The following is a 22,695-nucleotide window of genomic DNA, read 5'->3' on the forward strand; positions in this document are numbered from 1 at the left end:
ATTTTGTTCAAATTTATGTATGTGCACTGCACTGGATCCCCCATACCTAGAGTTATGAGTTGTTTATATCCTCCAGGTAGGTACTGGGAACTGATGTGGGTCCCCTGTAAGAGCAACAAACACTCAACTACTAAGCCATCTCTCCAGCCCCTACAACCCATTAATTTTGAAAGACTAGGATAGAGCTCAATGGTATATGAACTTTACCTGGTATGACAGGGTTGTGGATTCAATTCCTAACACTACAACCTGGTCTACAAAATAAACCCTAGGCCAGCCAGAGCTACACAGTGAAAGACACTGTCTGAGGGGGAGGACTGATGTGTTATTAGTTTCCCATTAACTTTGGTGCAGATAACACCTCTAAAGTGAAGGTGCCTAAGAAATGATGCTTTATGCCATCTTTCCTTATTCGGTATCGTAAGCTGCAAGGTAATTTCTAAGACAATAATTAAAAAGACACAGAGCAACTTATTAAAACTTACTAATCAGAAGAGTTCTGTCTTGATTTACAGAGCACAGAACATGCAGATAACACTCGAGTGTGCATTATCTGGCACAAACACACAGCCTTCTAATCCTGTTCCCTAACTAGAAATGGAACCATGCTTCATTTGCAAGAAAACAGCATGTTTATTACAGAGCCTGCTCTAGAAAAGAATGGCCTGGCTCTTACTAAAAGGGTGGTATAATGAGGTTGAGGGCCCTGGTGCCGACTCAGCACATCATTTCCCAATCACTGCACTCTCAACCTTTCCTTCCCTATCTGACTGTGACTGTATTGAGTTCCCTACGGTGTAGGTTTTAAAAGTATTTATTTTATGTATGTGTGCCTGACTGTATGTATGAACACACAAGAACTCCTGGAATTGAAGTTACTGACAGGTGTTAGCTGCTCTTTGGGTGCTGGAAACCAAACCTAGGTCTTCTGCAAGAGCAAAAAGTGCTCTTAACTGCTGAGCCATCTCTACAGGTCCCCTAAGGTGAGATTTGAGAATTCTTTATCAACTACAGTGTCTCTGACTGTTGACTTTCAAGCAGTGAGCCTAAGAATACTGAACAAAATACAAAAGGAAGTTATTGCAGTGTCCATGTTGTCTACCAGAGAGCACTACAAATGTAAAGAGCTCATAAATATTCTAGGGAATGGGTGAATAACATGTAAAAATCATACAGTACATATACAAAACTCAGAAAATAATGCAAATACTCTACCGTAATGTCTTCAAGGTTTTTATTGTGTTATGTATAAAAAGTATTTAAGAATGGGGCAGGTGTATGCCTGGCATTGGTGGCGCACACCTTTAATCCCAGCACTCGGGAGGCAGAGGCAGGTGGATCTCTGTGAGTTCAAGGCCAGCCTGGTCTACAGAGCCAGTTCTAGAACAGCCTCCAAAACAATACAGAGAAACCCTGTCTTGAAAAAAAAGAGTGCTTATTAGTATATTTTAAGACCTAGTGATGCCATATTTTTCAGAAGGCTTGAAGTTTTCAGTATTAGCAACAATTTTCATTTCTTCAAATTGAGACTTCATGGTTAAGAAAAGAAAAATTTGTAATTTTAAATGTAAAAAGGGGCTGGAGAGATAGCTTAGTGGTTAAGAACACTAGAGGGTCTTCCAGAGGTTCTGAGTTCAATTCCCAGCAACCACATGATAGCTCACAACCATCTGAAATGAGATCTGGTGCCTTCTTCTGCCTTACTAAGGCAGGGTCTCTCACTGAACCTAGAGTTTGTAAATTCAGTCTAGCTAGAGACAGCTTGCTTGGAGATCCTTTGGAGCACTGGAATTTACTGGCAGGCCAGCACACCTACCTGCCTTTTATGTGGATACAGGGGATCCAAACTCTGGTCCTCACTCCTGAGCAGCAAGTTCTTTCACATAGCCATTTCCCCAGTTCTACTTTACTTTGTGACCTAGTGTCTCACTATATAGACCAGGCTGGCTTTGAACTCACAACCCTCCTGCTTCTGACTACCAAGCACCGAGATTATGATTGTGGGCCACCACACCTAGATAATAAATTATTTATTATCACTACTATACATTTACTTTTAGGCAAGCTGTAATATTTGTATCTACTTACTTATAGACATGTTTATATTGTGTTATGATCAAATCAACATTTCTCTCTTCAAATATCATTTCTGTGTTGAGAACCTTCCAATCCCTTTCTATGGTTATTTTGAAATGTGAAATCAATTGTTAAAGGTGATGGAAGCTAACATGTTTTAGGATGTTAGAATATTTTACTATCTTTAGTTCTAACTATTTTAGTACTAATTCTCTATCTTCCTAATCTCTAAGGATCTCTAATCTTCTCTCTATGTGCTCAACCTTGAGAAAATGTGACATTTGCCTATTTGTGCCTAACTTCTTTTACTCATCATAATGTCCTCTGGTTCTATCCATGTTGCCACAAATGGCAGGATTTTATCCTATTATTTCATAAATGCTATTCTACTGCACATCAGTACCACATTTTTTCACACATACATTGTTAGACATCTTAGTTGATTACATGACTTGGTTACTGTTCTACAGTAAATGAGTGAGAGCAGATGTACCTTTGGCATACCGATTTTATCTCCCTTGGATATATCTGTCCTGTGGTGATATTTTGTTTATGCTATAACAAATAAAACTTGCCTGAAGATCAGAGTGCAGAGCTAAGCCACTACTTAGCCATAGAGGTCAAGCAGTGGTGGCACACACCTTTAATCCCAGCACTCAGGAGACAGAGGCAGACGAATCTCTGTGTGCTCAAGGCCACTCTGAGGTACACAAAATTGAATCTCTCTAAAAGAGAAACAGAACTCACATAAAGGTGATCCCAACACTTGGGATCACAAGCCTTTAATCCCAGCACTAGGGAGATGGAGACAGGAGTGATACGGCTGGGCAGAGAGAGAAATATCAGGCAGGAGGAGACAGTCTGAAGCAGTCTGAAGTTTTGTAGAGACAGACGCAGTCTGAGGACAGGATTGCCCCTTTGGTCTGAGCATTGGTAGAGGTAAGAACTCTAGTGGGTAGCTGCTCGGCTTCTCTGTTCATTCAGTTTTCACCCCAGCTGACTCGGAGTTTTTATTATTAAGAATAATTAGAATTTGTGCTATACTGTCCAGTAATGGGACTGTTGAACAGTTCTGAGAAAGGATGCTACTTCTGAACCCAGGTCCTATGTTACAGTTCTATAATAAGCACTTAGAAGTTGCTTTAGTGGGCCGGGCAGTGGTGGCACATGCCTTTAATTCTAGCACTATAGAGGCAGAGGCAGGCAGATCTCTGTGAGTTTGAGGCCAGCCTGGTCTATAGAGCAAGTTCCAGGACAGATTCCAAAAGCTACAGAGAAACCCTGTCTTGAAAAACAAAACAAGCAGACCAGTTCATGGAGGTAGGGTCATGTGATAGGGGCTGTTCACATCACCAAGGATCAGGGAACGGAGAACAAGACAGGAAGGAACAAGGCATAACACATCCTCCAAGAAGCTGCATCCAGTGATTCATATCCTGCAGGCATGCTCACCACCCAAAGTCTCCAGAACCTCCCCAATAGAACCACTATCCAGTTATCAAGTATTGAAAATATGGATCTATAGAGGATATTTCAGATTCAAATCATAAGTTTCTTTTGCTGAGCAGAAACTTATTAGTTTGACACAATTCCTGGACTGTTTTAGACTCCTACTAAAAAAATCCTTTGCCTATACAATGCCTAAAGTGTTTCAGATCTTTGATTCATTCTGATTTGACATTCTACACATGGTAAGGAAGAGGCTTCTAGCACCATTTACTGAAAAGACTGTCCTTTCTCTAGAGAGTATTCTTAGTGCCATGACACACAATTCAATGGAGAAAAAGCTGTTTGGTAGAGTAACAAGGCATTTTCAGCAAATAATTGCGACATTCAGCATCAGCACAACAGCAACAAGAGGCAGCTGTGAGATACTGCAGCAGCACTAGGTGCACTATCTAGTTTTAGGCAGTTATGCTTTATTCACAATTCTCTTAGTGTATCCATGTATGTTTTTTCAGTATTTAAGTTTTAATGAATCTTAACTTTTGATAATAGATGCATCTAGTTTTGGCAATAAATTCTAAAATTCTTATCTATATATCATGTACTCATGTAAAACCTTTTCCTTGTACATTTGTCATTTTTAAACTAACATGGGGATGTGAATTTGTTTAAATCATTATAAATCTCCTGTCAAAATCCTCAAAAGTGGATTCACAAAGTTCAAATATATATTGTTCAAGGGTTAACTGTATGATGAAAATAGCTCCAGAGAAAAAGAAGACAATTAACCACATGGAACACAAAGAGAGGAGAGAAAGAAAATGTAGCCAACAAATGATGGCAAAAAACTACCCAAATTTCATTTAAAAAGTTAACCTAAGGGGCTGTAAATATAGTTCAGTGGTATAACATGCCTACCACCCATAGATTTAATTCTCAGCCACACACACACACACACACACACACACACACACACACACACACACACACAAAGCCTACCTATCCCTATATAGCAAAAAGGCAAAGTGAACTACCTGTACATAGTGCACCAGTGAAAACACAGAGAAAATTTTGAAAGCAGAAAAAAAATAATTTGTCATATCAAATTAAATCCAAATAAAAATTATGGTTAACTTGTAATCAGAAACAATGAAAGCCCCAAGGCAATGGGATAGTGTAAAGTACTGAAATAGAAAGTTGCCAACTAAGGATCTGTCTAGACATCCACAGGCCAGCAGGGGGCCTCACAGTCCCTGTTGGCTGAAGACATCCACAGGCCCACCTGGTGCCTTGCAGTGCCTGGCCTGTAGGTGCCCAGGGTGGAAAAATGGGAGAGAAAGAGAAGCAGAGCATGTGCTGTGGAAAGAGGCAGAACTGAAGGGAAGGTGATGAGGAATAGACTGATGTGAGCAGCCTGTTTGCCAGCTGGTGACAGGGTAAGGTCTGGGCCGGGGCTGCTGCCAAGGGTCATGTCTGGACCCATGGCTCTGCAGCGGCCAGGGTCTGAGTTGATGCTCGTGGCTCCTGTTACCACTGAGGGCTGTGCTTATGCCCAGGATCCGGTTGGCCACCTGAGTCCATGTTGGTATCCAGAAGCCATGCTGATTTGGGTGGACCATGCTACCTGGGAACATGGGGACATCCAGGCTCAGACTGCAGTGTGGGGTCATCTGTGTCCTTGTCACAGTCAGAGTCTGTATTGATGTCTGTGGCCCATGTTGCCACCAATGGCTATACAATGCATGAGGTCTGGGCTACAAGCTGTGGCAATATTGTTATCTGAGGACCATCTGAGTGGTCTCTGCTGTCACCTGGGGCCATGTTTGAGTTCATGGTCCTGCTGTAGTGGGGTCTGTGCTGATGTCTGTGTCCCATGTAGCCATAGGGGTCCAGGAGCTTTGCTGAGCTGGCCCTGCCCTTCACTGGCCCTGGGATGGCTGGATCTATCCCTTGCTGGCTGCAACAGGAGGTCCGGCCTTACCCCTCAGGGGAGAGCTGGCTCCACTCCTCACCATGGGCATGGGAGAAGGAGAGCTGGCCCTGCCACTCACCTGATGGGGACATCCCAGAGGTCTAGAATGACCAGCTCAGCTACCACATCCTGAGCCTTGCATTGGCCCACCCTAATATCTACCCCATCTATGACCCTCTGGAACACTGGTCCTGTGAAACGTTAGCTGCAGGATCTCTATTACTTGGGGCAACAGCAGGATAACCAAGAGTTTCAGTGAGGGTTCAGAGATGTTGGTGGGCCAGAGGCCACAGGCACTTAACCAGACCAATGATTCATTGCAATGAACACTGATGGGTGGTGCTGACTGGACAAAAGGGTATACTGTGTAATCCCCTGTAGCTCCCAGTGCCACTAGGACTAATGAAGAGGCCGGAAAGACAGAAGACCCAGGTTTTTTTGTTTGTTGCTTCTTTGTTTTGTTTTTAATTAATTCTTTGGGAGATGCTGCAAAGGTAAGGGGTAGATATGGAGGGATTTGAGGTGAGCAGGATTGGGGGCACATGATGTAAAATTCCTAAAGACTCAATAATTACGTTATCAAAAAAAAAGCAGCAGCTGAGTGGTGGCACACACCTTTAATCCCAGAACTCAGGTGGCAGAGGCAGGCTGATCTCTGTGAGCTCAACGCCAGCCTGGTCTATAGAGCTAGTTCCATGGCAACTAGGACTGTTACACAGAGAACCCCTGTCTCAAAAAACAAAAACAAAAACAAAAAAAAGGAAAAAAGTCTTTATCTAGAAAACTCTTCAGAAATAAATCCAAGAACTATGGGGGCTGGAGAGATGGTTCAGAGGTTAAGAGCACTGGCTGCTTTTCCAGAGTTCCTGAGTTCAAGTTCCAGCAACCACATGGTGGCTCACAGCCATCTATAAAGAGATCTGGTGTACTCTTCCGGTGTGCAGGCATACATGAAGGCAGAATGCTGTACACATAATTAGTTAACGAATTTTAAAAAATCCAAGAGCTGGGCTATATAGCCTTATCAGCATAAAAATAAAAACAAGAGTAAATCTTTGACCTGACACTGAGTTTGGACCCTTAGAACTCACACGAAGCTGAGCATGCCTGTCCTCCCAGTGCTCCTACAGTGAGCAGGAGGTGGAATCAGGAGAATCCCTGGAAACTCATGACCCAGTCAGCCTAACACAGACAGCACTGAACAGAGAAGGGCATCCTCTGACTTCCACAAACACAGCGTTATATGCATGCCTCTACTCACACACAAACATGAATATACACACAGATTTTTAATGTTTTTTGTTTGTTTTTTTGAGACAGGGTTTCTCTGTGTAATCTGGGCTGTTCTGGAACTCATTCTGCAGACCAGGCTGGTCTTGAACTCAGATATTCTACCTCTGCCTCCTGAGTGCTGGGACTAAAGGTGTGCAACCACCACTCCCTGGCACAGATTTTTAAAAAAGATTTTAAAAATGTTCCTAAATAAACAAAAATTAAGAGAGTAGCAGACTTGGTATTCTGGTAAGAAATACCAAGGAAAGTTCTTTAATCCATAAGTAACCGGAAAAAGAAGGTAATCCACATAAGTGAGGAAGAAATAAAAATGCATTAGATAAAGATAAATATGTAACTATTAATGAATACAACTACATCCCCCTCCTCCTTTCTCAAATGATTTGAAAAGTAACTGTAAAAAAAACAAGCATGGAGCTAGAGAGATGGCTCAGAGGTTGGGAGCAATGGTTGCTCTTACAGAGAACTTAGGTTTGGTTTCCAAAACTCACATGGTGACTCACGACCATTTGTAACCCATGTGCAAAATGCACAAGCATGGTGCACATACATACATGAAAGCAAAATATTCATACCAATAAAACAAAATAAACTTTAAAAAAATAACATATAAGCCGGGCTGTGGTGGCGCATGCCTTTAATCCCAGCACTTGGGAGGCAGAGGCAGGCGGATCTCTGTGAGTTCGAGACCAGCCTGGTCTACCGAGCAAGTTCCAGGACATGGTCCAAAAAACAATACAGAGAAACCCTGTCTCGAAAAACCAAAAAAAAAAAAAAACCAAACAAACAAACAAACAAAAAACCATATAGCCAGGTGATGGTGGCACATGCATTTTAAACCTCAGCACTCGGGAGGTAGAGGCAGGCGGATCTCTATGAGTTCAAGATCAACCTGGTCTACAAGTGCTAGTTCCAGGACAGCCTCCAAAGCCACAGAGAAACCCTGTGAAAAAAACAAAACAAAAAAACCACATATAATTCTGTTGTTAGGCTTGTAACATAAACAAATGTAATTTATTTGCTAATAACACAAAGAATGTATCTGAATAAGAAAATAACATTAGATGGAAACTCAAATTCACAGAAGCAGCTAAAGATAGCCAGAAATAGTAAATAAGAAAATAATACACCGAACTATTAATGTTATTAACTCAGTTTGCTTTCAAAAACATTTTTAAGATTTATTGTATTCATGTGAGTGCTTTTCCTGCACATCTGTCTGTGCACCACACACATACCTGGTCACTTGAGGAAGTGGTGAGCCTCCATGTAGGTGTTGGGAATCCAACCTAGCTCCCTCACAAGAACAAGTGCTCTTAACCACTAAGCCAACTCGTCAGCCCCCTCAGCTTGCTTTTTAAAGTATTTTTATTATTTTTCAATTATGTGTGTATCTGTCTGTATACATCACTACAAGTGCCCCAGAATGCCAGAAGATACCTTGAAGCTACAGTTACAGGTGGTTATGAAGCCCTAAGAGGGTGCTAGGAATTAACCATCAGTAAGTCCAGTTCCATCTACCACTCTTCTGGCCTCTGTAGGCACCAGGCAAATGTAGCACACATACACACATACAAACAAGCAAATATGTATATTCATAAAAAATAAAATCTAAAAAATGTGTCACAGCTTCTTGTATGTGTAGACTAACAGTGATAGCACTAAGGAAATGGGAATTAGTACTCAGGAGAGGATTAGTATTTCTATATCTTACTAGAATCAAGTTAGTGCATATTTCAACCTGATGGTGACAATGTATGGTAAGCCTAAGGCAATTACTAAAACTAAACAGTTAAAATCATTAAAGGAATCAAAATGTGATATTAAATATACAAGAAAGCAGTAGAGATGGAACAAGGGCATGGTATGGTAGCGCACAGGAAAGACGCAGAGGCAAGAGAATGACCACAAGTTTGAGGCCAGTCTGGCTTATCTAGCATGTTCCAGGCCAGGGAGGGTTACATAGTGATATTCTGTTTCAAAGGAATTCAATGTACAACTTAATGCATGTACACATGACATGCTCTAGTGCCAAAGAAATCCTTAAGTTAAAAAGGAATGAGACCCACTGTACTTCTCTTCAGAAATCACATAGGCAAAAACAGAATGAAGTGACATATGAACACATATGCTTGTTAGGAGTTGTTCTCTTCGTATTAGAAAAAAAAGTCCAATCAGGTAATTTGCTGGCTCAGGTATTTTTTAGGATGCATTAAAGACAATAGAGATCTGGACACGATGGCGCATGCCTTTAATCCTAGTACATTCAGGAAGCAAAGCCAATTGGGTCTCTGAGTTCTAGGCCAGCCTCATCTACACAGTGAGTTCCAGGACAGCCAGGGCTATGAGGAGAGACCCTGTCTCAAAGAAATAAAATGGCAAACAAACAACAACAACAAGAAAAATAAAAGAGAGCAAACAAGGAGGTTATGATAGATTGCAAAATTTGGGTATATATAATACTTAGGGATTCCTAGAATACATTCCAGAAATTTTAATTGTAAACAAGCCTGGGGTAAGGGTATGCAATCTCCGTGGTGTGTTTTGTTTGTTTAATAAACAGTTCAGATGGGCTGGAGAGATGGCTCAGTGGTTAAGAACACTGACTGTTCTTCCAGAGGACCGGGGTTCAATTCCCAGCAACCACATGGTGGGTCACAACCACCTTGAATGAGATCTGGTGCCCACTGCTGGCATGCAGACAGAAGATTGTATACATAATAAATAAATAAAATATTAAAAAAAATAAACAGTTCAGATAATCTAGAAAGGAGTGGTTAATAGATATAAATCCTGGAGCAACTCTGAAAGGTTTAGGGGCCTTAGTAATTGCATCTTTCTGAGATTCAGCTGCTACTAAAGAAAAAGGCTTGGGAGTATTGTGTTTAGGCTAATTTGGGCCAGGATGATCCTACTGACAATAATATTTTGGTCACAAATCTTCCAATCATAGAGTATTGCTCATCAAGATACCAAGTAAGATTTGTTTGAATGGGTACTGAGAAGAAAAATGAGATGACAGGAATGACCTCTACAACTATATTAAAAGGTGTGTGTGTGTGTGTGTGGTTTTAAGCCACCAAGCTTGTAAGAGTTAATTATAAAGTAATAAACTATGCATATGCTAACAAATTACCTGTTGACAAATTAAGAAAATTTTCTTACCTATATCCATTGGTCGTTCCGTATTTAAACTATCCGTGCTACCCTGGTGTCCACCTAAAGGTGCCTTTACTTGTTGGTCCGATAACTTCCCAGTACTGACAGATCTAAAAAGCATAGTGACGTGAATAATAGGAAAGTACCTTTTTAAAAAACGGATGAAAAATAATTCAGGGTATAGATAAACTTCTATAACCAAAATAAAAAAAATAGTTTATTCAAACACACTCAGGAAGAGCTCTGTACTGGCTGGTTTTGTATGTCAACTTGATATAAGCTAGAGTCATGAGACAGGAAGGAGCCTCAGTTGAGGAAATGCCTCCATGAAATCCAGCTGTAAGACATTTTCTCAATTAGTGATCAATGAAGGAGGGATCAGCATATGGTGGGTGGTGCCATCCCTGGGCTGGTGGTCCTGGGGTCTATAGGAAAGCAGGATGAGCAAGCCGAGGAGAGCAAGTCAGTAATCAGCACTCTTCCATGGCCTCTGCATCAGCTACTGCCTCCAGGATTCTGCCCTGTTTGAGTTCCTGTCCTGACTTCCTTCAGTGATGAACAGCAACATGGAAGTGTAAGCCAAATAAACCCTCTTCTCCCCAGCTTAGTTCAAACATATATGGTACATATTATTAATCACATGGCATAAATCACCTCCTAAACTAATGCATCTCATTGTTTTACAACAGAATATATTGAATTATGAAATAGTTTTCATGTTAAAGGCTAAAGAGGGAATAGTCTTTTACCTGCCAAATACAGTCTTGCTCTGCAGCTCAGATCGTTGCCTCTCACTTCCTTGTACTAAGAGGCAATGGGAACACTCACGAGGGTCATTTCCATCCTTGGACTGGCTTTCAGCAGGCCCATGACGAGTAACCAAGGCTAACAGGTTAGAAGATGCTTGTGTTTTAGGGATTTTGAAAGGAGCTGTAGTCTAAAGAAACATACATAAATTAGTTAATAGGATATATGGTACACTGTCATGGGTATAGATAGATTTGGGACTTAGATGTGGATTCAAGTGCTGACTTTGTATTTATGATCTATGTGATGTGGGGCTGTTCTTGTTAGCTCTTTAAGGCTCAACTACTAAAAAGAAAAGCACTCACTACAATTATAACTATTCTCATAATGAATCCTTTCATAAAGTACCAGTTAATGGGTATAAAAGGGCTTAAGAAACACACCTTAGTAGGAGAGCCAATGATTGTTGGTAAAGGAGTTTTAAAGAACCAGTCAGAACTCCGTGGAGAGGACCCCATGTGCTTGGTGGGAGAGGTTCCAAGGCTGCCAGGCCGACTAGGCTGAGGAGAGAAACTATACCCAGCTCCTGCATGGGATGGACACACAGGGTCAGAGTGCTGCTTTCTGAGCTTCTGCTTGTTCTGATAGATATCAGTGAGGGTGGGGGCACTCTGCAGTCTAGCACCCAGTAAGAGTGACTGTGGTGACTGGGTCTGTGGCACTGGAGAACCTATCAACAAAATGAAGGCAACATTAAAACCCACAGAGAAGCGCAGAGATAAGACACAGGAAATAAAAAAGGCAATTTGCATTCATGTGTGTGTCCAAGGACAATTGGAGTGCATGTGGAGGTCAGACTACAACCTCAGGTGTTAGTCCTTGCCCTCCACGCTGTTTGAGACATGGAGAGAGGCTGGCAGGCAGGCAAGTAGGCAGGCAATGCCTATACCTAGGAGACTAGGCATCTCTTTTCCACACAATCATGTTGTTGCCTAGCAAAGATCACCAATACTTAAGTTCCACTAAGACATTCTCTGGAACTTCTTGCAAACCAAACTATTACTAAAACCATTAAGAGCATCCAAGTATTCCTAATGTCCAAAGTAATATCTTCTAAAATCAGACACTAAATCCAGGTTCGGTGGTGCACACTTGTAATCCCATAGTTGGGAGACTGAAGTAGGAGGATCTCAAATTCAGAGCCAGCCTGGGACTACATAACAAGACCCTGTCTCAAACAAGCAAAAAAAAAAACCCAATTAAAACAAGACCTCCAACAATTACAACAACATAAAAAATACCAGTTGGATTCTGAGCATGGTGGTGCATGTGGAGATATCTTGTTTACATTCTAACAAATAAAGCTTACCTGAAGATCAGAGGGCAGAGCTAGCCACTAGTTAACCATAGAGGTCTGGAGGTCTGTACAGTCAGACAGGAAGTGAGATGGCTAGGTGGAGAAAGGATATAGGCAGAAGACAGGAGCTCGGTCTCCTCAGTCTGAGCATTAGTAGAGATAAGAGCTCCACTGGCTGCTCTGATTCTCTGATCTTTCTGTTTTTAATCCCTAATATCTGACTCCAGGTTTTTATTATTAAGAACAATTAGAACTCATGCTATAGGTGCATGCTTTTAATCCCACTACTCTGGAGAGATCTCTGTGAGTGCAAGGCCAGCCTAGTCTACATAGTGAGAGTTCCAAGGCAGCCTGGACTAAATAGAGAAACCCTGTTTTAAAAAACAAATAAACAAACAAAAACAATTAGAGCTTTGCTATTGACCATTCCTGCTTGACCTCATTCCAAACTTGACATTATTAGGAACATTATTCTACTTAAAAAATATTATTTATAGCCGGGCATTGGTGGTGCACACCTTTAATCCCAGCACTCGGGAGGCAGAGGCAGGCAGATCTCTGTGGTTTGAGACCAGCCTGGTCTACAAGAGCTAGTTCCAGGACAGCCTCCAAAGCCACAGAGAAACCCTGTCTCGAAAAACCAAAAAAAATATTATTTATGTATTTTATGTATGAGAGCTCTATTTGCATTTGTACCTACTTTCCAGAAGAGGTCATCTGATTCCAACTCAGGACCTCTGACGGAGCAGCCAGTGCTCTAAACCACTGAGCCATCTCTCCAGCCTCCCATTATTCTATTCTTTTTTTATAGAAATAAGCTTAAATAAATAGAAAGTAAAAGTTGTGGTATATATGTCATGATCAATTCCCAGCAACCACCTGATGGCTCACAACTATCTATAATGAGCAATCTGGTGCCATCTTCTGGCATGCAGTCAGAACAGTGTATACTTAATAAATAACTCTTCTAAAAAAGTATGATTTACATATACCTTTCCAGGAAAATGTATTACCTAAAACAACAAATAAAAACACATACCACATATTTTTTGTTTTTTGTTTTTGTTTTTTTGGTTTTTCGAGACAGGGTTTCTCTGTGGCTTTGGAGGCTGTCCTGGAACTAGCTCTTGTAGACCAGGCTGGCCTCGAACTCACAGAGATCCGCCTGCCTCTGCCTCCCAAGTGCTGGGATTAAAGGCATGTGCCACCAACGCCCGGCACCACATATTATTTTTAAGTTTCCCCTTCCCTCCTTTCTTTTCTTTTCTTTTCTTTTTTTTTTTTTTTTGAGACAGTCTCATACATCCCATGAGGGCCTCTAACTTGCTATTTAACTGAGGATGACCTTGAACTTCTAATCCTCCAGAGTTCTGGGATTACAGGCATGGTTTTATGTAGTGCTGAGGATTGAACCTAAGGCTTTGTGCTTGCTAGGCAAGTACCTTACCAACTGAGCTACATACCCAGTTCCTTGGTTATGTATACAGTGTTCTGCCTGCATGTGCACCTGCAGGCCAGAAGAGGGCACCAGATCTCGCTATAGATGGTTGTGAGCCACCATCATGTGGTTGCTGGGAAGAGAACTCAGGACCCCTGGAAGAGCAGCTAGTGCTCTTAACCTCTGAGTCATTTCTTCACCCACCCCACCCCCACCTTTTTTAAAAGATTTTGTACCTTGTCTTAAGGTTAACTATAATAAATCTTATGATCACAAAGAGATACTAGATATATTTTTAAAAATTAGACAAAAAATCCTAAAAAAGAAACAGTATAGGAGATGAAATATTTCATATCAATTCTGTTTAAGACTGGAAAAATATAACTCAAATCCACTCATAATGATATATATTTTCCTACCTGAGGAGTGTCTACTCCTGGCTTCATGACCCTGAGGATGTCCACAGCAGCACTGACTAAACTGTTCAGGAATGGTACCAACTAGAAATGAAATGAAGAAGAAATTCTTAAAACTAATAAGAGATAGAAATGGGCAGCTCTGAGCAGGAGATTCTAGAGACCTAGGTGCTTTGATCTTCTTCAGAACTGGGTTTCTTTTTTCATTTATTTATTTATTTATTTATTGGTTTTTCGAGACAAGGTTTCTCTGTATTGTTTTGAAGGCTGTCCTGGAGCTTGCCCTGTAGACCAGGCTGGCCTTGAACTCACAAAGACCCGCCTACCTCTGCTTCCCGAGTGATGGGATTAAAGGCGTGCGCCACCAAAGCCCGGCAAAAGATTGTTTTTTTATTTATTATATATACAGGGTTCAGCCTGCAGGCCAGAAGAGGGCACCAAATCTCATTACAGATGGTTGTGAGCCACCATGTGGAATTGAACTCAGACCTCTGGAAGAGAGATCAGTGATCTTAACCTCTGAGACATCTCTCTAGGCTCCAGAACTGGGTTTCTTAATTTCACTTAAATGGCAGTTTTTCTTTTTGCTGTGGTTTCTGGTATTTTGGTTGTTTTAGGCTTCCATAAACAACCACAAAGGAAAATATCTGTAACAAGCTTCTGACATTACTACTCTGAGTCAGAAAATTCCAGGACTGCCAGGGCCACACAGAGAAACCCTGTCTCGAAAAACTAAAAAACAAAAAAACAACAAAACAAAAATAAAAACACATTGCACAATTATATTTCCCTCAGCCATCATACAGTTTTTTTTCTTTCTTTTTCTTTCCTGTGTCTCTCTTGATTACTCTTCCTCCTTATTCTTTGAGGCACAGTCTCTCAATTAAATCCAAGAAGTCACCACCTTTCTAGGGAGAAGTGGAGAGAGGGTAAATCTCCTTTGTCTGCCTTCTAAGGCAGGAATTACAGGTAGGTCACCAAACCTTCCCAGCACTTTTCTGAGTTTTGGGGCTCTGAACTCCAGTCCTCATGCTCACTTAACAAGCACTTTAACTGTTGAGCCATCTCCCAGGTTCCAATACAAAGATTATTTATTTTTGATTTTTCAAGACAGAGTTCCACTGTGTAGCCTTGACTGTCCTGGAGTGCACGCTATAGATTAGGCTAGCTTCAAACTCGCAGAGACCCATATGCCTCTGCCTTCCAAGTGCTGGTATTAAAGGTGTGCACCACCACATCTGGCTAATACAGAGATTTTTTTAAGGTGAAGTCAGAAGGAGTCAGTACTAAGGATAGAGTCTGTCCTCTAATCAGCTGAAAAGCAGGGTTATTACCATCCAGTGTTCCCTGAGAATGTGCTCTTATCAGATCTGTTTCAGGGAAAGTCAGATTAAAAATGACTGCATTCAATTCTCCTCACCCAAAGGGGAAGGTGAGTAAGGCCTGGAAGAGCCAGTGGAGAGTCTTCGTCCTCCCGTCTGCACTGTGTCTGCTGGCACAGGAGAGCAGGACCCAACACGGAGGAAGCCCAGGGGGCTGGTGTTAGACCTTCGTACCACTGCAGATCTGAAAAGAAAAAGAATTATTTCCTATTCGATAGGACCCAAGACACAACATCATTTCTGACACTTCTTTCTGATAACTCCAGACAGCATTCCACGTAGAGTAGATTTTAAACATATAGCACATAATGGTTACAAGGAACAAAAATGAAAAATGTAAAATGAGTCAGGTATGGTGGCACATGCTTTAATTCTAAAACTTAGGAGGCTGAGGCAGGTAGAATGAGTTTCATGACAGCCTGGTCTACATAGTGAGTTCCAGGACTATTCAACAAGATCTTGTCTCAGGAAAAAAAAATAAGTAGTAGTAAATGATGTTTCCTTTCTTTTCTTTTTCTATCCAATTCTTCATGCTTCTCTGCTCTTATTATGAAGGTTACCACTATTCTTTTTTTTTTTTTGGTTTTTCGAGACAGGGTTTCTCTGTGGCTTTGGAGGCTGTCCTGGAACTAGCTCTGTAGACCAGGCTGGCCTCAAACTCACAGAGATCCGCCTGCCTCTGCCTCCCGAGTGCTGGAATTAAAGGTGTGCGCCACCAACGCCCCCGGCGGTTACCACTATTCTTAATTTCTGGTGTATCTATTCAGAACTCACTAATGTCCTGAATGTATAACATGACTATTAGCTTCTAAACGCTGAGTAACACATGACATACTAATCACTGTTAATCTGGGTTCAGATCCGGTTTCTTTTATCCGCTGAAAAACTACTTAGCTTCCAGATAGTTTTTATTAACTTCTATATCTTATGATTAATTTCATATAAACAAAGCTTTTAAATTACAAAATAATGAACAGATTACCTTTAACCTAAGATTACAAAGGGTAAACATATTTTCCAAGAAAATGAGTTAGAGGGAAGCATGGTATTTTACACTCCTGAAAAATCTCTAATACCCTGCTTAGTAGAAGACATTTTAATCCTTATAATTGCTCCTGTAATCAACTTACTATGTTATTTTGGGTGAACTATATGAGAAGACAAATGTGTAGAGATATGTCTTAGAAAAGCAAAAATAGTTGGGTAGCCTTTTCAAATAACTGTGATACTCACTCTTCTTTGTACTAAGCAAGTAGTTATTTCAAGAGTTAGCTACAATGTGAAACTATCCACGAATATTGTACTCTTAACATTAAAGTTCATTCTTCTGAAAAGCATTGGCACTTAGAATAAATCTTTAATTTATGCATAATTTCAAACATAATTTGAACAAGACTATTCCACTGAATTATGTAGATAATCCAAATACTGACATATTACACAATATCAAAGGGTCACATTCATACCAAAATGTCACTGCTATGAAGCTGGAAAGATGGCTTAGTGGTTAAGAAGATTTTTTTGCTTTTGCAGGGCCAGGAATTCAAGTTCAAGCACCTATATGTTAGCTCACAACCATCTGTAACTCCAGTTCTAGGGGATCTAACACCTTCACTCTCTTCTGACCTCCAAAGGCATCCAGGCACATAAGTGGTGCGCAGACATACATGCAGGAAAAACATTCACACACATAAAATATAAAAAAATCACCATCAATCATACAGAAATATCATAGCAAAAACTAACAATACCTGTCAGCATTACAGTGGTGAGTATGTTTTCCAGAGGTCTGGTTTTGTTTGAAAACTCATTATTGGTATTTATCCTCATTGTTTTCTTCCAAGTAGAAAAACTTGGTTCATTTCTGACAAAATGGCTGCTCTACTCCCATACCATAGTTTGTCATTCTTTAAAATAAAGAGTGCTCAGTGAAAAGGGGGCTAGTTTAGCTGGCAATCCAATCATGCACTGCTGTTCCTAAGGCAACTATCTAATACACTACAAACGTGCTTCACTAGCATACTGGGGGGCCTATTTACCCCAGGGTTGTGATTTTCAAATACTAGCTTTTGTTGTTTGTTGAGGACATTCTTCATATGTGCTTGTAAAGATCACAAAGACTAACAGTATATTTATAGGTCTTTACCTTGATTCTTGTTAGAATATAAGAAGTCTTATTCATTTTTGCTTTCTTCACCATCATACATCAACACAATGAGAAAAGCAAACCAAATCCTAGTCTTATTATCAAGCAGTTTTGACCTATGGGCTCTATGAAGGGATCCAAAAACCATACTTTTTTGCTTTTGAAGACAGGGTTTCTCTGTGTAACAGCTCTGGCTATCCTGAAACTCACAGAGATCTGCCTGCCTCTGCCTCCCAAGTGGTGGGATTAAAGGCGTATACCACCACTGCCAGGCTAAAAATCACACTCTTTTCATTTTATATTATATCTTGAAAACTTTTTTGTGTCAGATTTAGCTTCCTTACTCATTTGGAATAGAAGGTACATCTATTATCATAGATGGACTATAATAAATCAGTATGGAAACACAGGTGGACACAACTTATTTCTTACCTTTTGGTGTCATGATAATAAGCTATGTCATATACAGAGACTGTTTATGAGAATATGTATCTGACTATGTACAGATACACTAAAAACAAGTTGCCAGAACTGCAGTGTTATTCCTTCCGTGCTACCTGACTTCTCTGGGCACAGTGACTCCCATTCTGTCAGAGTCCTGATTACATGTACACTTCTGCTCTGGACAAGTAGGAATTCTCCCATTATCTTTGTTTTCTAGAAATTTAGTGACGTCTTTTTACCACAGAACATCTTATTATTTTATTTGTGTTAATGCAGGGGGTGGTCTCAGATATAGAACAAGTACACAGCACATAAAAAAATGACTGAAACTAAAAGCCTTCTTCTCTTCTTATTTTCTCTTTTGAGACAGAGATTCGCTAAGTAGCCCAGAGTTGCCTCAAATCGTCACTCTTCCTGCTTTCATCTCCCAAGTGATGGGATTACAGTCATGAGCCACCACACCAGAAATATTATTCATTAAACAAGTTCTTTTTTTCTGGTTTTATTTTGAGATAGGATCTCACTGTGTAGCCCTGGCTGGTCTGGAACTTGCTATGCAGCTCAGGTGGCCTTGCACTCAAGAGATCCATTTGCCTCTTTCTTTTTGAGGGTAATAAAAGTTGTGTGCCACCAAAATCAGCTGGTTTTTGTTGCTGGTGGTGGTTTGTGTTTTGAGAGGAGAGCTCATGCAACTTGGTATGGCCTTGAGTTCACTATAGTTAAGGATAGTTTTGAATTTCTGATCTTCCTGCTTTTACCTCTCAAAGGCTGGGATTACAGGAAATGTGCCATTTTGCTTAGTTTACACAGTGTTTAGGATTGAATGAAGGATTGAATTGTGCATGGTGGGTAAGCATTCTGTAATCGAGCTACATCCCCAGTACCAAGTTCTTCCTCAGTAATTATATTCTTAGGCAAATACATGTGTGTATGAATAACAACAAAACCTATCAAACAAATGGACAAAGACACTGGCTTACCTTGGAGAACTGTGTGGGTTTGTGCCAGAGCTGGCAGTGGATATGAGATTCTGTTCTATGCGCTGGTAATTCCTTACTTGAGTAGGAACTGGAATTGGGGCTGTTTCACTGTGAGGTGACACAGTAGGCTGACACTGCCTGCCACCATAAATTAAGAAAGAAAAAGTAGTCAGATTAACTTTCTTTCAGTTGACCTGTCAGTTATATTTAGAGAAAATTCTATAAAGCCAAATGATCACTCTTAAATGTAAGAAATAATCCTGTTTAAAAAAACATATGTACTCCAAATTCACATCTGTCAAGAGTACTCCTGATAGCCTGGTGGTGGGGGCACACACCTTTAAAGTCTAGCATTCAGGAGGCAGAGGCAGGTGGATCTCTGTGAGTTCAAGACCAGGTTAGTCTAACAAAGTGTGTTCTAGGATAGTCAGAGCTGTTAAAACAAAAAACAAGAAACAAAAAACCAACCTCTCCTGGCATTCATATACTCACTGAAGACTAAAAACTTTACCTGTATCAAAGCTGGGTGTGGTGGTGCGTGCCTTTAATCCCAGCACCTGGGAGGCAGAGACAGGTGGATCTCTAAGTCCTAGGTCAACAACAAAGAAACACTGTCTCAACACACACACACACACACACACACACACACAGAGAGAGAGAGAGAGAGAGAGAGAGAGAGAGAGAGAGAGAGAGAGAGAGAGAGAGAGAGAGAGAGAGAGAGAGAGAGAGGAGGAGGAGGAGGAGGAAGAAGAAGAAGAAGAAGAAGAAGAAGAAGAAGAAGAAGAAGAAGAAGAAGAAGAAGAAGAAGAAGAAAAACTCCACTAATAATCTAGAAAAAAGTTCCTCTACAAAGCAGAAAAACTCATGTTTTGGCAAAATGGTTTCATCTATTCCCATTCTGTTATTCAGTACTATACAAGAAAAAAAGTTCATGCCAAGTAAAAGAACAGAATATCCCATAGCAAAGATGATTATAATGTGGACAAAAGTAATGAATACAATAAGCATTCCCAAGGAGCTCTCACAATGTGAAAATGTATTATGCAACTCACAAACCACACAGTTGATAGGAGGCCCACAGTTAAGTATGAATACTCAATTTCTTTAACAGCTCCTTTCCTCACTTTTCATAAATTCATAAATAGTAAGTCCTTAAACCACTTTCATTTTTATTTAATTAGGGACCATAAGGCGTTTTTAAGACGACTTTATTGATTTTTCTGCCCTTCCGTAATTCTCAGTCTTTTTTTTTTATTACATATACAGTGTTCTGCCAGAAGAGGGCACCAGATTGACTTGTAGATGGTTGTGAGCCACCATGTGGTTGCTGGGAATTGAACTCAGGACCTCTGGAAGAGCAGTCAGTGCTCTTAACCTCTGAGCCACCTCTCCAGCCCAGCCCTTCCGTAATTCTAAAAAGTCACATTAATATCATCTCCCAATTAGAGTACAGAAGGAACATATTTCATTCAAATGGTCATCCTCTCAAGTCACTTCAGAATTTTTTGAATCATGTATCTTATATTTAAATAAAAACCCATGGGTAACAGATATTAGCTATTTTTCAGTATTTACTCACTCATTTTTTACTAATAGAACTCAAAACTGATTGGCAATAGTGGTATGCCCAGTTAAATTACGTCATATCTCAGGCTTCCTTATGTGTCCACACATCGTTATTAGCATATGAGAGATAGTGAAAGTCTTTTATTCATTTTCCTTCTATATTCCCAAAATGTGGAAATGCTTGTTCCTAATCCTCCCTAAATAGTCCACCAACTAGGAACCAAACATTTAAACATATGAGCCTAGGGGGGCATTCTCATTTAAACCACCACAAGCAGCATCTTCTTCATAATCAGTAGCATGAAATCCAGCAACTACAGCTGCAGGACTTTACCTGCTTAGAGTTGTAGCTCTTTGTTCTTGGGTAGACATGACATCTATACTACCAAAAAGTTCATAAAACTACTATCTAGTTGGAAGATTTATGATAAAGAAAAAGATATATAGTCATCATTTCCCTTAATAATTAATCCTGCCCAGGTATTTTTAATCCCAGCACTTCAAAAGTAGAGACAGGGGAAATCTCTGAGTTTGGGGCCAGCCTTATCTACCTAGTGAGTTCCAGGACAGTAAGGTATCTATAGAGAGACCCTGTCTTGAAATAAATAGATGGCAGATGGATGGATAGATTGATAGATAGTTAATCCAAGTGGGCCTATCAATCACCTGGACATGAACATGGCACCTCAGGAATCCAAATTTGTATTAGGTAAGTGTCTCACTGTATAGCCCTAGCTGGCTACCAAATTTGACAACCTGAGTTTGATCCCTGCAACCCACATGATGGAAAGAAAAGAACCCACTCCTGCAAGTTGTCCTCTGACCTCCACATGTATACTATGACATCTGCAAACACACACATAAATATATGTTAAAAATAATAATATAGTCAGGCAGTGGTGGGGCATGCCTTTAATCCCAGAATTTAGGAGGCAGAGGCAGGTGAACCTCTGTGAGTTCAAGACCAGCCTGGTCTACACAACGAGTTGCAGGACAGGCTCCAAAGCTACAAAGAAACCCTGTCTCAACCCCTGCCCAAATGTATGTATGTATATATGTATGTGTATAAATAAAGTCTATTTGTACAAATGCACAGAAGAAGGTGGCACTGTCCTCAGTAATCATGAGAAGACTTCATTAACCAAAAGTAACCCTGGAGGTCAACAGCTTGAATTAATCTCTGTAGTCAACTGTCTGCTGCTCATTGTTGTAGTTTGAAAACTCTGAAGTAGCTGGGCAGTGGTGGGGCACGCCTTTAATCCCAGCACTTGGAAGGCAGAGGCCTGTGGCTCTCTGAGTTCAAGGCCAGCCTGGTCTACAGAGCTAGTTTCAGGACAGCTAGGACTGTTACATACAGAAACCTTGTCTCGAAAAAACAAGAAAAGAAAAAAGAAAACTCTGAAGTACCAGCAAAATTCTGAATATCTAAGCTGCATCCAGCATAGTGATCAGGTGGTTTGGAAAGTACGAAGGTAGATCTTCTGCCTATACAGAACTCAATGCTATGCTTACTTCTCACATTTCAAACGTAGGAAGAGATGGAACCCACTTAGGATATTCAGTCACACCACAGAGTATGATCTGGGGAGTTATTCTGGGGCAGGGAGAGAACCTTTCTAGTTGACAGAATATGAAGTTAAATATATCCAACTGAGGCCTGTGGTATACAAACAAGAGAAGTTAGCTCTGATGGACACAGACACTTGTGTAATACAGACTCAATAGTAGCATAAACCATAGGAAAAACAGGAGCCCACAAGAGTTCAGCCCCCCCCATAACTGGCAGTGTCCCAAGTTCTGAGGGTACAGAAAGGAGCTGCTTATACTGCTTCTTCTCTTTTTCTTTGCCTCTTATGCTCACCCCACCCCATCTACTACACATTTAATAGTTTAAGATTACTATATTAAGAAAGTGTTCTATAGCTAGGCAGTGATGGTACATGCCTTTAATCCTAGTACTCAGGATGTAGAGACAAGATTTCTTAGTTTGAAGTCAGTTTGGTTTAAAGAGCTAGTTTCAGGACAGCCAGGGCTTAACAGAGAAACCCTGTCTCAAAAAACCAGAAAAAGAAACAATGAAAGAATATTTTTTATATTTTCTGCATACAAATTTTGCTCATATACTTTTCATTATTGAACAATGAATGCACACACACAAATAATTAACTTTTTCAAAAATGTGCTGTTTAAGAAAGATTTTGCCTGGTTAAAAAAACAGAGGGGATTTACTGACTATAGATCATCTCTATGCTAAAAGGAAATATTTAAAGTTG

At 40.5% G+C, this 22,695-nt stretch overlaps 1 protein-coding gene across 2 annotated transcripts in view; it reads right to left on the bottom strand.

Annotated features, from left to right (window-relative positions):
- The window catches only part of Ulk2 (unc-51 like autophagy activating kinase 2), an 83,277-nt gene that overhangs the window by 15,368 nt on the left and 45,214 nt on the right, over window positions 1-22,695 (bottom strand). For both annotated transcript variants that reach the window (XM_040748820.1, XM_040748821.1), the window contains 6 exons: window positions 18,857-18,994; window positions 15,325-15,470; window positions 13,908-13,988; window positions 11,137-11,423; window positions 10,696-10,883; window positions 9,953-10,056 (listed from right to left, as the gene is read on the bottom strand). In XM_040748820.1, the coding sequence (XP_040604754.1) occupies window positions 9,953-10,056; window positions 10,696-10,883; window positions 11,137-11,423; window positions 13,908-13,988; window positions 15,325-15,470; window positions 18,857-18,994 (944 nt within the window). The remainder of the gene's footprint in view (window positions 1-9,952; window positions 10,057-10,695; window positions 10,884-11,136; window positions 11,424-13,907; window positions 13,989-15,324; window positions 15,471-18,856; window positions 18,995-22,695) is intronic.

This window comes from Mesocricetus auratus, unplaced genomic scaffold (genome assembly GCF_017639785.1).
Source record: "Mesocricetus auratus isolate SY011 unplaced genomic scaffold, BCM_Maur_2.0 Super-Scaffold_100007, whole genome shotgun sequence".
Lineage (NCBI taxonomy): Eukaryota > Metazoa > Chordata > Mammalia > Rodentia > Cricetidae > Mesocricetus > Mesocricetus auratus.